Source organism: Acinonyx jubatus, chromosome E2, assembly GCF_027475565.1.
Source record: "Acinonyx jubatus isolate Ajub_Pintada_27869175 chromosome E2, VMU_Ajub_asm_v1.0, whole genome shotgun sequence".
NCBI classification, from domain to species: Eukaryota; Metazoa; Chordata; class Mammalia; order Carnivora; family Felidae; genus Acinonyx; species Acinonyx jubatus.
Window position 1 is genome coordinate 59,363,454 of NC_069396.1, and position 14,889 is coordinate 59,378,342.

General features: G+C 41.5%; 2 protein-coding genes across 7 annotated transcripts in view; one reads left to right on the plus strand and one right to left on the minus strand.

The window, feature by feature from the left end:
• Positions 1–12,862, plus strand: part of LOC106985317 (zinc finger protein 211-like) — a 35,484-nt gene extending 22,622 nt beyond the window's left edge. For 4 of the 6 annotated variants that reach the window (XM_053210822.1, XM_053210823.1, XM_027037474.2 and 1 more), the window contains one exon: positions 158–4,683. In XM_053210822.1, coding sequence (XP_053066797.1) covers positions 158–1,485 — 1,328 coding nt within the window. In that variant the 3' untranslated portion in view covers positions 1,486–4,683. Of the gene's footprint in view, positions 1–157; positions 4,684–12,721 lie in introns of those variants that run through there. The other 2 variants (XR_008293719.1, XR_008293720.1) reach the window with 2 other exon arrangements.
• On the minus strand, positions 12,688–13,651 carry LOC106985320 (vomeronasal type-1 receptor 1). Its single transcript, XM_015083485.3, has one exon. It carries the CDS (start codon positions 13,615–13,617, stop codon positions 12,688–12,690), a length of 930 nt encoding a protein of 309 aa, XP_014938971.3. The 5' UTR covers positions 13,618–13,651.
• Between the last annotated feature and the right edge of the window lie 1,238 nt (positions 13,652–14,889).

Below are 14,889 nucleotides of genomic sequence, written 5' to 3' on the forward strand. Positions count from 1 at the left end.
ACCTTTAGAAGCAGCTTCTTGACCCTGACCCCAACTCCTTTGTCCCAGAAACAGTGCCATCAACTCATCCACTGGTGTATTGGACACACGTTAATGATGGTGCTGCCTCTTCCCACTACTGCGTCTGTGTGCTTCACTAGAATTTCTCTGCTTGCAGGTTGTTGGCATGGAGCAGGGGATGGGGAGGCACCTTCTGAGCAGAGCGCTTTTGTAGGAGCGTCGCAGGTTAGGACTCACCAGGCAAGCCCAGATCCCCAGAAGGCACACCCCTGTGAGATATGCGGTCTGGTCCTGAAAGACATTTTGGGTGTGGCTCTGCATCAGAGAACACATCCCCAGCTGAGACCTGGCACATGTGGGAGACGGACCAGTTTCATTGCAAACCTTCACCAGCACGGGAAGCAGCACAGTGTAGAGAAACCCCTGAAAAGGGCTTCACTTGTGAAGAGCTGCAGGTTCCATGTGCCAGGGGAGTCCTTCACCTGTGGGGAGGTCGACAAGGACTTCCTCACTGGTTCAGGCGAGCACCAGCACCAGGCCAGTCGTGATGGACAGAAAGCTCACAGTAGCACCATGTGTGGGGAAGCTGTTCACAGTGGGAAAAGCCATCACAATTGGTGTGAAGGCAAGAAAGCCTTCAGCCACAAATACTCTCTTGCTCAACACCAGAGTGTCCATGCCCAAGAAAAGCCTTACAAATGCAGTGAATGTGGGAAATCCTTCACCCGAAGGTTTAACCTCTTGCAGCATCAGAAAGTCCACACTGGAGAAATGCCCTATAAATGTAATGAATGTGGAAAATTCTTCACCAATATCTTCGGTTTCATTCAGCACCAAAGAACTCACACTGGGGAAAAGCCTTACAAGTGCAGCAGATGTGGAAAATTCTTTGGCCAAAAGTCTACCCTTACTGTACATGAGAGAATTCACACTGGAGAAAAGCCTTATGGGTGCAGTGAATGTGGGAAATTCTTTAGACATAGCTCCAGCCTCATTAAACATCAGAGAGTTCACACTGGAGTGAGGCCTTATAAGTGTGGTGAATGTGGAAAATGTTTTACTGACAACTCCTGCCTCATTAAACACCGTAGAATTCACACTGGAGAAAGGCCTTATGAGTGCAAGGAGTGTGGGAAACTTTTTAGCCAAAGTTTTGGACTCACTCAACACCAGAGAGTTCACACTAGAGAAAGACGTTATGAGTGCAGGATATGTGGGAAATCCTTAACCCGCAAGTCCTACCTCATTCAACACAACAGAGTTCACGCTAGAGACAGGGCTCCCGAGTGCAGGGATCATGGGGAATTCTTCAGTGACACCTGGTTTGCTCAACACCAAAAAATAAACATCCGAGAACGGCCTCATGAGTACGACAAATGCGCAAAAGGTTTCAGCCGAAGGCCTAACCTCATTCACCACCACACAGGAAGTCTATACATGCAGCAAATGTGGGAAAGTCTTCAGTCAGCGGCCTGCTCTGATTGAGCACCGGAATGTTCACAGTGCAGGTGGGTTTTATGAGTGCACTGAATGTGAGAAAGCCTTCAGCCAGAGATGTGACCTCATTTGACACAAAAAAGTCTACACTGAAGAAAGACCTCATTGAGTGCAGTGAATGTGGGAAAGCCTTCAGCCAAAAGTCTCCCCTCATCAGGCACCGGGAAGTTCACACAGAGCAAAGCCATGGCCGTGTAGGGAACAAGCTGTTTACCTGTTTGATATAAAGACATTGGAGGAGAGCCTTCATGAAGGAGACATCTTCCTGAAGTTGAACTCCTGCATCTTAAAACACCACAGGGAAGATTCCCTGTATATTCCAGGTATGTGGGAAGCTTCCAGGAGCCACTCTTCCTAACCTGGGTGGGGCCCTTGCCGAGATTGTGTCACTGCCAGTTTCTGTGGTGTAAGTCCTCTGAACTCTACTGTCTGAAATGCCCAGGCTCCCGTGGTATTTACGGAAGTAGACCTCTGATTTCTCTGGAGAAAATGAGCAACTTGAGCCTTTAGGGGGACATCATTACCTTCTCTTTAATTCGTCACATTCTTGACCCAGTTTTCTCCCAAAAGACCTTATTTGTGTTCTGTTGGTGACTTGAAGAGGAAATTTGTCTTCATGGACATTGTTTTCATGACACTTGTGATGGATTTTCCAGTCTCCATGTCACCAACCTGTACACAGGTTTACCTTGCTATGGTTTGTGCAGTAAAAAAGGCCTTATTGTTCAAGCCACCTTTTGTCTTGGGGATTGTATTCACTAACAGGTGCTTTGAAAACACGCAGGGGTGAACAGCTTGTTGTGGGAGTCCCAAACTTTGGTGCGCCTCAGAAGAGACCATGTAATGGCAGAAGACGGCTCTTCAGTTCGGGCCTAGTTCGCACTGTTGCCCGTGGCCTCCAAGGAAAGACTGTAGGCTTTGTACAACTGATTGGCAGCCTGAATGCCAAGGTCTTTTTCCAGGCCCAGAAGTCACGCTGACGAGCAGGCACTGGTGACAGTATCCGGTGCTTCCGGGACTAGTTTCTTTGCTTATGGCGCATATTCTGTGATGACCGCATGGTGAAGAGGAGTTGTCTTCCCCAGGTCCTTCAGAGGAGCCACGTGCCCTGATGTCTAGAGTTTTGTAAAGTAGTGTCACTGATCTTAAAGCTGTAGGGCCCAGGGAATACTGTCATTGGTGCACAGACATTGCGTTGACAGAGAGAGGTAGAGCCTGCAACGAACAGGTGGACCGTGCCTCTTCTAAAAGTGTACCCATAGCTACTGCAGTGACTGTGGCTTGGCTGTGTTGGGTGGGCACATACCTTCGGGCCTGTGTGTCTTGAGTAGCTGAGGTCATTTGCATAGAAAATAAAGGTTTTGTGGATTCTTGTGGCTTTCTGGGCTGTTGACCTTAGAAGACTTACTACACATGCAGGAGAACAAGCATAGGGACGGGAGATCTCACAGTCCAGTGGTACGGCCTCTGTGACTAAGGCGGAAACATCCTTCATTGCTCAACAGTATTTGCTATTCCTGAGGTAAGGCATTCCTCCTAAAGCCTTACCAGAGAATGATGGATGGGGTGCCTGGGTGGCTCAGTCAGTTAAGCATCTGACACTTGATTTCAGCTCAGGTTATGATCTCACAGTTCATGAGTTTGAGCACCATGTCGGGCTCTGCTGTAACAGAGCAAAGCCTGCTTGGGATTCTCTCTTTCTCTCTCTCTCTGCCCTTCCCCCATGGTTGCTCGCTCTCTCAAATATAACATTTAAAAAAAAAAAAAAAGAGGAGGTGATGGAGATAGTAGAGGGTTGACAAACCTGATTTTTTATGAAGAGGGGGAGATCCATACTTTATTTTGAATGATTGCTTAACCATTAAGTTATTGCACATGAAGTAAATTGCACGTATTTAATGTGTATAAATTGGTATTTTGTATAAATAAGTTTTTGACGGGGCGCCGGAGTGGCTCAGTCGGTTAAGCCTCCGGCTTCCGCTCAGGTCACGATCTCATGGTTCATGAGTTCAAGCTCTGCGTCAGGCTCTGTGCTGACAGCTCAGAGCCTGGAGCCTGCTTCAAATTCTGTGTCTCCCTCACTCTCTGCGCCTCCCCTGCTCATGCTCTGTCTCTCTTTCTCTCTCCAGAATAAATAAACATTTAAAAAAATAATAAATGAAAAATAAATAAATAAGTTTTTGACAAGTATAAGCCATGAAATCATCGTAATTGTGATAATAAACATAAGTCCCACACATATTTAACTCCTGCTTGTTATTAATCTCTTTCCCTGCCCTCTCTGGCTCTCTGGGCAAACCTGAATTTACTTTCCTTTACAATAGACTATATTTTCTAGAATTCTAGATGATTGGGATTTTTCTGGTTTCATATATGCTGCATAATTAGAGATTCAAAAAAATAGTTTGTTCTTTCACTGCTGAGTAGTATTCTCTGGTGTGAATCTACTGCTGTCTGACGTTCTGTTCCTCTGTTAATTGACATCTGGGTTTCCAGGTTTGGGCTGTTACAAATAAAGCTGCTATGAAAATTCACGTATAAATCTTTATACAGATACATGTTTCATTTCTCTTGTGTTAGTTCCTCTGAGTGCAATGCTTGAAGCATAGGGTAGGTAAATGTTTAACTTTTTAAGAAATTGCCAAACTGATGTGAAATGGTTATTTCTTTTCATATTTCCTACCATCAGTGTATGAGAGTTTCACTACCTTCCTGGTTCCTGTGAGGCATGGAAATTTCCACTTAATCTTTCCCTCCCTAGGGTTCATTTGCAAGAATGTAAAACCACTCAGATCCAGGCTTGAATCGGCTCCTCAGCAACAGTACCACTACACATGCTGCCTATAATCTGGTCCCTTTGGTTTGGTGGTGTCCTATGTGACAAGCATAGCAGGAGGTGACAGAATGTTTGCCAGCTTTCCTACGCTATCTATGTGAGGAGTAATCTTTCTCAATGCATTTGGCCTTGTGGTTTCCTTACTAGACAAGGCTATGGCAGATTGGCAAGCAAAACCTAGCAGCTGCTACTGCAGAAAGATTACTTGACTGTTGGACACCCCCCTTTTCATTACCTGACTTCCTGGTTTCTTCATATCTAGTGAAGAAGGCATTGTTCGGCCTTACCTTTCAAAATGACTTGTAACCAAAACCATTGTAAAAGGGGCTACCTATAACACTGGAAAAAACATATGTCTCTAAAGTAAAATGTAGTAGTGGTTTTCAAAGTGAGGAGGAGATTAGTAATATAGTACAATATAAAAGTTGTGATAGTTGGGTCACCTGGGTGGTTCAGTTCGTTAAGCATCTGTCTTGATTTTGGCTCAGGTCATGGTCTCATGGTTGTGAGATCGAGCCCTGTGTTGGGTTCTGCGCTGAGCATGGAACCTGCTCAAGATTCTTTCCCTCCCTCTGCCCTTCCTGCGCTCTTGCAGGTGCATGCTCTCTCTCAAAAACAGTAAAAGTAAACTTTAAAAGTTGTGATATGTGGAAACATTGGACGTCAAATACAATGGTTTGGTAAAGAACACAATATAGATAGGATAAATGATAATGCCTATACAACTAAAAAATAGCAGGGATGTCTGGCTGGCTCCATGGGTAGAGCATGTGACTCTTCATCTTAGGGTTGTGAGTTCAAGCTCCACATTGGGTGTAGAGCTTAATTTAAAAAAGAAAGAAATACCAGATGGAGGAAATCTCAAAAGCCGTTGGAAAGGGGTAAAGCCATTGGAAATTTTAAAGGAAAGCCAAACATCTTAAGACATGAAAGGAAAAGGAGGCCTATAGATAATGAAACACAAAGAAGGAGGAAGTTACTGAGGGAGACTGTTTACAAAAGGGAAACATGCTGTTTAGACCCATTGTAATAAGGAGAATCAAGGACAGGAGAAAGTTATGCACATGTACAGTAGGAAATATAGAGGAACAAGAATCTTTTTGAGCTCTTCCCTTTCCACAGTTAGTGAATGCAAATGTACCATGAAATAAATGTTTTTAAAATATTGAAGTAAAAATTATGTGTATCAAGAATATCCTCAGCCAGCCGACAGACACATGAAAAGATGCTCAACATCACTAATGAGTGATGTGCAAATCAAAACCACAATGAGCTATCACCGTACACCTGTCATAATGGCTAAAATCAGAAACGCAAAAGGCAACAAGTGTTGGCAAGGATGTGGAGGAGAAAGGCACCCTCCAGCACTCTTGGTGAGAATGCAAACTGGTGCAGCTGTTGTGGAAAACAATAGGAAGATTACAGAAAATATTAAAAGCAGGATTATCGTATGATCCAGTAATTCCACTACTGGGCATTTACTCAAAGAATACGAAAACATGAATTTGAAAAGTTATAGGCATCCCTATGTTTATGGCAGCATTATTTACAATAGCCAAGATCTAGAAATAGCCAGTGTCCATCAATAGATGAATCAATAAACATGTGTGTGTATACAATGTGTGTATAATATGTATGTGTGTGTATGTACATCTTCAGGATGTATAGGAATGTTAGCCATAAAGAATGAAATGTCATTTGCAACAACATGGATGAATCTGAAGGGTATAAGTCTAGGTGAAATAAGTCAGAGAAAGACAAATACCATTTAATTTCACTCATGGAATTTAAGAAACAAAACGGGTCCCTGGGTGGCTCAGTTGAGTAAGCATTCAACTCTTGATTTTGGCTCAGGTCATCATCTCATGACTCGTGAGTTTGTGCCCCTCATCAGGCTCTGCACTGACAGCACAGAGCCTGCTTGAGATTTTCTCTGCCCCTTCCCCTCTCACACGTGCTCTCACACACTCTGTATTTAATGTTTAAATAAAACATTAAAAAATATAGAGAACTGCTGAGTCACTATTGTACACCTGAAATTAATATAACACTGTACCTGAATTACACTGGAATTAAGTTAATTGAAAAAAACCTTAAAATATTTTGAAAAGATAGAATGGGCTAAGTAGTAAATAAAGTTTCAAAAGAAATGTCCTCAGCCAATATGCATGCCATTTGAAAGAAAAAGCAATCAAAATATTTGTGGGCATAAGGGTGCCTGGGTGGCTCAGTCAGTTGAGCATCAGACTCTTGATTGCGGCTCAGGTCATGATCTCACGGTTGGGGAGTTCGAGCCACACATTGGGCTCTGCACTGATGGTGCAGAGCCTGCCTAGGATTCTCTTACTCTCCCTCTCATTGTTCCTCCTCTGCTCACTCCCTGTCTCTCTCTGTCAAAATAAATAAGTAAACATTTAAAAATATATGTATTTGTGGGCATATTAGACCTCGGAATTTTTTTTTTTCCAAACTAGGAATCTGCCATAATGACTCTTAAAAACTAATATTCAAATTAGAAAAAAACAAGCAGGATGGTGAAATGGGGCTGGGATGTAAGGATAATCCATATCCTGATAATGTTTTCTACTATTTAAAAAAAAATAATTTTGCAGACATACACAATTTCAAAGTAAATTCTGGTATGGTTGATAGTTTTAAGATAAAGAGTTGCAAGTGCTGAAATGCTTATTTTAAGTTTTTATTTTGTTGACTCTTGTTACTCTGCTTGAAGTTGACAGTTGGTTTTTTTTTTTTTATTTTTTTTTATTTATTTTTGAGACAGAGAGAGACACAGCATGAACGGGGGAGGGGCAGAGAGAGAGGGAGACACAGAATCGGAAGCAGGCTCCAGGCTCTGAACCATCAGCCCACAGCCCGACATGGGGCTCGAACTCGTGGACCATGAGATCGTGACCTGAGCTGAAGTCGGACGCTTAACCGACTGAGCCACCCAGGCACCCCGACAGTTGGTTTTTAAAACTTACAATTCGGGGCACCTGGGTGGCTCAGTCGGTTAAGTGTCCGACTTCAGCTCAGGTCATTATCTCACAGTCCGTGAGTTCGAGCCCCGCGTTGGGCCTGGAGCCTGCTTCGGATTCTGTGTCTCCCTCTCTCTCTGCCCCTCCCCTGCTCATGCTCTGTCTCTCTCTGTCTCAAACATAAATAAAAACATTTAAAAAAGAAGTTAAAACTTACAATTCACAGGAAAAATAATCAGCAAGACACATTTAGAAGGTAAAGAAAAAAAAAGATAAGGTGGATTGTTCTTCAGAAATTAGGGCTTGTTATAAAACTAAAAATGACAGTTTGATATTAGATATTTGCAGAGTTACACATACAGATCAGTGGGAACCATGTAGAGTTTAGAAGGAAATCCACATACATCTGGACAATCACTTGATTTATGATAGACTATGTTACAGAACCTGGTGTGGGAGGGAACTTCTCTAAAGAAATATGTTCTAATATGCATCAAAACATGGACGAAAACTTACACAGCTGCATTGTTACTCCCAACACGTGAAAGCAATACAAAGGTCCATCACTGTAGAATAGAAATCATGATACGGTGTAATGGGCCCTCAGATCAGTGTGATGCTTAAAACATAATATTGGAGGAAAACATTAACTAGAACTATACGATAAACAATATAGCTCTAAGAAAAACATCTAGTGAAATGTCTCTCTGGGGAGGCGGTTGATGTTGCTGAAGCCGAGCAGCTGGGAACGCCTGGCCCACTCAGGGTGGACAGCCGCCTGCTGCTTTTGCTCGTACTTCTCCGCCTTCTCAGAGACCATGACCACCTGTTATGGGTCTGATCAGATGTTTTGATTGTGCCTGCTCAGCCGTAGATTATTCCCGCTACATGCTTCAACAAGCTCTGTTTTCCCCCTGAGAACACTCTTTAAACAGTGTAAAGAATTGTGATGTCTATTGATGATTGATATGATTTTCCCAATAAATACGAGAATGAGGAGTTTGGGGCAACCATCCTTCCAAACTGTCGTCCCCTGCTCCCTTTCTCTTGCAGCTGACTTGTTTCTGCCTCATTTTTCTCCCGTGTGCCGTTAGGAAAGTGGAATATGGTGCCCTCAACAGCAATGAAAATGGATGATACAGACACGTTGAACGGCATAAATGAATCTTACTGACATGCGTTGGGCAAAAGAAATAAATGCATAATATATGATTTCACTCATATAAATGTCAATAGTATACAAAAACAAACTATAGTTTTAGAATTTATGCATAGTAAGGAAAACTATTGAGAAAATCCAAAAGGGGCACCTGTGTGGCTCAGTTGGTTAAGCTTCCAATTTTGCCTCAGGTCATGATCTCAGTTCATGAATTCGAGCCCCATGTTGGGAGCTGTGCTGACAGCTCAGAGCCTGGAGCCTGCTTCGGATTCTGTGTCTCCCCGCCCCACTCCCAGCTTGCACCCTGTCTCTCAAAAATGAATAAGCATTAAAAATTTCTTTAAGTCCAAAAGATGCCAACTTTGAAAATCTGGATGTTGCTTTCCTCTTGGAGGAGGTGTAGACCGTGTCTGGGATGGAGCACTTGACATGGCAGGGCACACTACAAGTATACTTTGTATTTCCCTCAGTGGCAGATACAGAAGTATCTATTTTAGGAACATTTGTTAAATTCTAAATATATATATTTAATATATATACATATATAATATTCTAAATATACTTAATATATATATACATATATATATATATAATATATGTATAATAATTCCCTGTAGTAATGTTACATTTCACAATAAAAGTGTAAAGAAAAAAATGGGGTAAACATAAGTGTGGTCCTTAAATTATAGCACCAAAAAACATAAATAAAATGTAAGAATTTAATGGAGATGAATTATACATAACCTGCACAGAGCTGAAAAGAGAAAAAAAAGAGGAAATGGGAAACCAAAAAGGTTGAATGTTAGATTTAACTAGCAGGTTTCTCTTGAGTGAGACTTCTGTCATGAGGTGCAAGGCATGAAACATAAACACAATCAGTATCCCTATCAGTGTTTACAGACCCAGAAAGTGATTGCTTGGCTGAAAATCAGGTGAAACACAGATCAGTCCATAAAATGCAAAAGAAACACCTTTCCCCAAATGATTCATTCAACTTCAGAAACAGGATGATCAGTTACTTGGAAGCAAAGTATTTCCATTAAAAACAGGGTCTGGAACTTGGACAAACAAGGTTGAGTCGAGTGGTGCTGTGGAATGATGGCTGGAGTTCATAGGCTGTAAATGTGTTTTCTCATCTTCCAGATGGACACGAGGATAGTTAGCTTGTATGTATGAGCAAATTGTTAGTAAACCCATAAAGATAAAATAATTTCAGGCGCACTGTTAGAAAATATGAAATCTGCCATAGAGCATACAGACCAGTAAGGTCAGGGGACAGACATGCAGGTGAGGAAGGAACTGAGGGCGGCGGGCATAAGCACAGGTCTCTGAGAGCTCACTGGGAGGTGGGTCTGCCTGAGTCAGAGAGGTGGGGTCATCACAGATAAGGAAACTGCTGTATCTTCTGTGGCTTCGTTGATCAACTGTATGGATTAGGTGTCCTTGGGCTAAGGCTCAGTTATAGATACAATGTATTCTCATCAACTATTCAGGAATTAATTGGTCTAAGAATTACCTTAGGACTAGAGAAGACAGAAGTTAGTGGTGACTGGTAATTAGAAAGCATTTAATCAGGGTGGTTTAGAGAAACACACCCTGACCTGATAGCGGGGACTGTGTGAATGGATATAATGGGAACGATAAGGCCTCATCAGAGACTATTGTGCAAACTTGAGCTCAAGAAAGAGTTGCACAGTTCATGAAATTTTTATAAAAATTAATTGGACTTAAGGAGGCCTTTAAATGTCATTTTCTGTGTGCAAATAAATAAGGTTATACTTTCTCGAAGACAGCATTCAGTCCTAGGATTTATCAAAATTAACTATAAAATACAGTAAAACCTTGGTTTACGAGTATAATTTGTTCCAGAAACATGCTTGTAATCCAAAGCACTTGTATATCAAAGTGAATTTCTCCATAAAAAATAATGGAAACTCAGATGATTCATTTCACAACCCAAAAATATTCAAATAAAAATGATTACAATACTGTAATATAATACAAAATATAAAGAAAAATAAATTAACCTGCACTTTCCTTTGAAAACCTTCATGGCTGGTGTGAGGGAGATGAGAGGAGAGTTATTGTGTAGGACAACTTTCGTTATAACAGAATCACTGCTGTCTGTTGGCTCAATGGAATCTTTTTCTGCACGGGGGTCATTGTATATGCTCGCGTGGATATTGACTGCAGTATAATGTTAATACACTCTTGTCATATATTATGTTACATTAAACATATAAGGCAATATGGCAGCAGAGGAAAGGGTCTATATCTGCAGGCAGCCTGACCTAGAATGAAGCAAAGCCTTCCTAAGCTTTCTCTTGTATGGAGAAGCAAAGGACTGTCCACAGGTGCTTTGAAGTGACAAAAAATACACTAGTACCAGTTGTAGGCAACTTCCAGCATTCTGAAAAATCACTGATTTCTGCCAAATACCATGCCCTGAGACTGAGCATCTGAGCATGGGAGACAATCACCCACAATCCTGCAGAGAGATAGGGAGAGGGAGAGAGAGAGAGAACCATTGGTTCAGTTGTAATCATGTAACGTTTGGCATCATGTACTACTCGTATTGCAAGACATTGCTCGTTTATAAAGTTAAAATATATTAGAAATGTTTGCTTCTTTTGTGGAACACTCACATAACAAGTTACTCACAAACCAAGGTTTTACTGTAGTTGTAAAATTGCCTGGACTCTTCAGCAAAATTAAAAGATTGAATTAAAATCCTAAAGACACGGGGCGCCTGGGTGGCTCAGTCAGTTAAGCATGTGACTCTTGATTTCAGGTCAGGTCATTATCTCATGGTTTGTGAGTTTGAGCCCCGTGTCAGGCTCTGTGCTCACAGTTTAGAGGCTGCTTGGGATTCTCTGTCTCTCCCTCTCTCTCTGCCCTCCCCCCAGCTCTCTCCCTCTCTCTTTCTCTCTCAAACTAAACTAAACTAATATAAAATAAGATAAAATCCTTAAGGACAATATGAACAGCGTGAATTAAATAGAGAAAAATAGGCCAGTGGGGGAAAAAAGAACTCTTATATTTGATACTAAATGTGAGAAATAGAGTGAAAAATGCTTAAGCTCTTGAAATTTTGTCTTTTGTTTGTTTATTTTATTTTAGGGGGAGTGCAAGCAGGGGAGAGAGGTGGAGAGAGAGAGAAAGAGAATCTTAAGCGGGCTCCACGCTCAGCACAGAGCCTGATGCAGGGTTTGATCCCACGACCTTGGGATCATGACTTGAGCCGAAATCAAGATGGGATGTTCAACCGACTGAGCCACCCAGGTGTCCCTGCCTTTTGTTTAAAATAAATGCCAATGACTGAAGGTTGGAAACACACTAGGTTTGAGAACCATTAAACCATAATATTTTAACCAAAATTGGGAATCAAATGGAAGTTTATTAAAATGAAACACATTTTATTATGTATGTACTAAATGACATCTAAAAAGCAAAGGTGATGATTCACACATGTTCCTACACCTCTTGATTGACCTTTGTCATTGTTAGGACAAAGTTTAGAATTTTTCTCTGATCTGTGGTATTCTGCCACAAACACTACAGTTTTGTTGTTTATTAAAGTTGCGTGTACAGGGGTGCCTGGGTGGCTCAGTCTGTTGAGCGTCCGACTTTGGCTCAGGTCATGATCTCGCTGTCCGTGAGTTCAAGCCCCGCGTCAGGCTCTGTGCTGACACCTCGGAGCCTGGAGCCTGTTTCAGATTCTGTGTCTCCCTCTCTCTCTGCCCTTCCCCTGCTCACGCTCTCTCTCTCTCTGTCAAAAATAAATAAATATTAAAAAAAAAAAAAAAAAAGGTTGCATGTACATTCCCCATATGGGCCATTCCAGATCTTTTCCCTGATAGATACAGTCTCATTCACTTATGTTTAGGGAAAAAACATATTACAACTATTGAGAAGCCCTTACTAGATATAGGTGACATTTTACTTATGTTGGCAAACTTGGTAGTTCTCATACACTATACTCTGTAAAGGACCTTAAACTTCTTAGTTGAGGAATACAGCCTGTGTATGTTAAGTAATAATTGCATATTGTATAAATCTATTTTGGCTCTACTATGCCTGTATGAGAGTGGGGTGTTAATCACTGGATATCACAGATTCCTAGAATTGTAACTAGCACCAAATAGTCACGTATATTTTAATGAAGGGTGAAACTAAAAATAGATTTATCTGCACAGATCAAAAGATATACAACTGTTTTACCAGATTAAGGAAATTGTTTTCCTTGTCCAGCAGGCAGAGCAGAACCGAGAGACATGCACATCACTGCTGATGAACACCAATGGGCTGAATGTTGGAAAACATGATGCTGCAAACACACTGATGTTTACTAGCCACTCGTTTGGACTCCGAATAAATGCTATGCAAAGAGACAAAATGGAAGAGAGACAGTAACAGCAGACGAAGGAGCTCACCAGCATCAGGATGGTTTGTGTGGCTCTGGCCTCGTGGGAGGGTCTGGGGGAAAGGCTGCGGCTGTGAATGTGTTGGACTCGCTGCTTGTGCCTGAGCAGGACAAGGACCATGGAGCCACTGGCCCACACCATGATGCTCAAAAACACAAAGTCAAAATAAAAATATATGACAGCATTTAGTGAGTCTCTAAGTTTATCTTGTGGTAGTTTAGAACAGTAGACAAATATATTTTTTAAAGTAAGGTTTTTGCTATTCACTGGCCCAGTCATTTTCATTGGAGTGTAGATATTTAACAGGAGATGCAAGATCCAGCAGAGGAAACAGCAGAAGCCAATGCATTTTGGAGATGTTCTGAGCCCCATCACCCCAGAGATTTTAGGATGAAGCTTACTGGCCTGGTAGCCACTCAACAGGCAGGTGATGCTGAGGGCAACTCCTCTGCTCACCCTGTGGGCATAGAAGACAACTTTACATCCAGGGTCATCTAGGAAAGATTTCCATCCAAAAGCTGCCATGGTCTGAGGGATCCCTTTGGAGAAAAGCACCAAGTTGTTGGCTAAGACCAGTTGGTTGAGAATCAAGTCTTTGGGTTTCAACTTGTGTCCTGTGAGCAAAGTGAAGGTATAAACACCAAAGAGGAGGGAATTTCCCAGGATCCCCACTGCTGCCTGAATGAGGAAGATAATCCCCATTTCCAAGTTGGAAGAGCCCATCAATTTCAAGTGGAAATTGGTCTTAACTGGGGCAGAAGATCTGGAGGAAATCCAAAATATATGTATTACTGTCTTCATGTTTCCTGTAGGGTTTTCCATAAACCACATTTTTTCTGCATAGAGGACATTCAGAATATGTCCTTAAAAGCAACAAAAGGGTCAGATAGTGGTTATTTAAAGGAGATTTTACTATGTCACTGTAGATAAGATGTTTCTCCAAGGATGCACACCAATTGACAGCAACCTTTAGGCCTTGGTTTATTGAAGGAGGAGGGAGTCGTGGCATATTTAGACATAAACATTCACATCAACTTTATAGGCAGATGGATTTGTTTAAAATGTTTAGATACAATTGTAATTTTTATAACAGCAATTAAAATTGAAGGGTAATTTTAAGAAAATGTAGTACAATATACATATGAACTTTATCAGAGAGGAATTTTAAACCAAGGGAAAGTTCCATAAATAACTTTGAAAACATGTAATGAATTTAATTCTCCAACAAAGATGTCATTTTATGTGGAGTGAGAATTTACACAGTTTCTGTAAATCAGAGTCAACTTGGAGGAGTCTCTGACTACTTAACACCTGTGATCACCATGGGTCACTCCTATGTTTGAACTGTAGTCGTTCAAGGGCAAAAGAGACTCATTCTATTCCCTTAATCAAAAGGGAATGGACGCCATGGAGACATGGGTAGGGGCTAAATTATGTGCACTGTGCTCTCAGAGAAAGAATATTGAAATATCCATCATTATGCTCCTTGAGTAGAACTTTATCTGCCGGAACAAACCATGCTGTTAAACGCTACATGTCTGTGAGGGGTGACCACATTAAAAATGCCTACTGATCAGGGGATCGTGAGGTCCTTGTTGGGTAGGAAGAGTTTCAGATTTGGAGGATCATTCGAATGTCACAGTAATTTTGAAATCTGGTTCCAGGTCAGGGTAACATTGAGAATCTGAGAATATTGAAGTCCCCGATGATCTCTGCTCTCTTAAATGTGGAATCTCTAGTTCTTTTTTCTTAAGAGTCCTATCTCCACATGGGAGTTGGAGGTTTATACTCTTCCACCAATCGTTAGATATTTTAGATAAATGTAATTACGAATTCCTTTTTTTTTTAACAACTTTATTCATTTTTTGAAAGATAGACTGTGAGTAGGGGAGGGGCATAGAGAGAGGGAGACAGAATCTGAAGCAGGCTCCAGGCTCTGAGCTGTCAGCACAGAGCCCAACCCAGGGCTTGAACCCATGAAATGTGAGATCATGA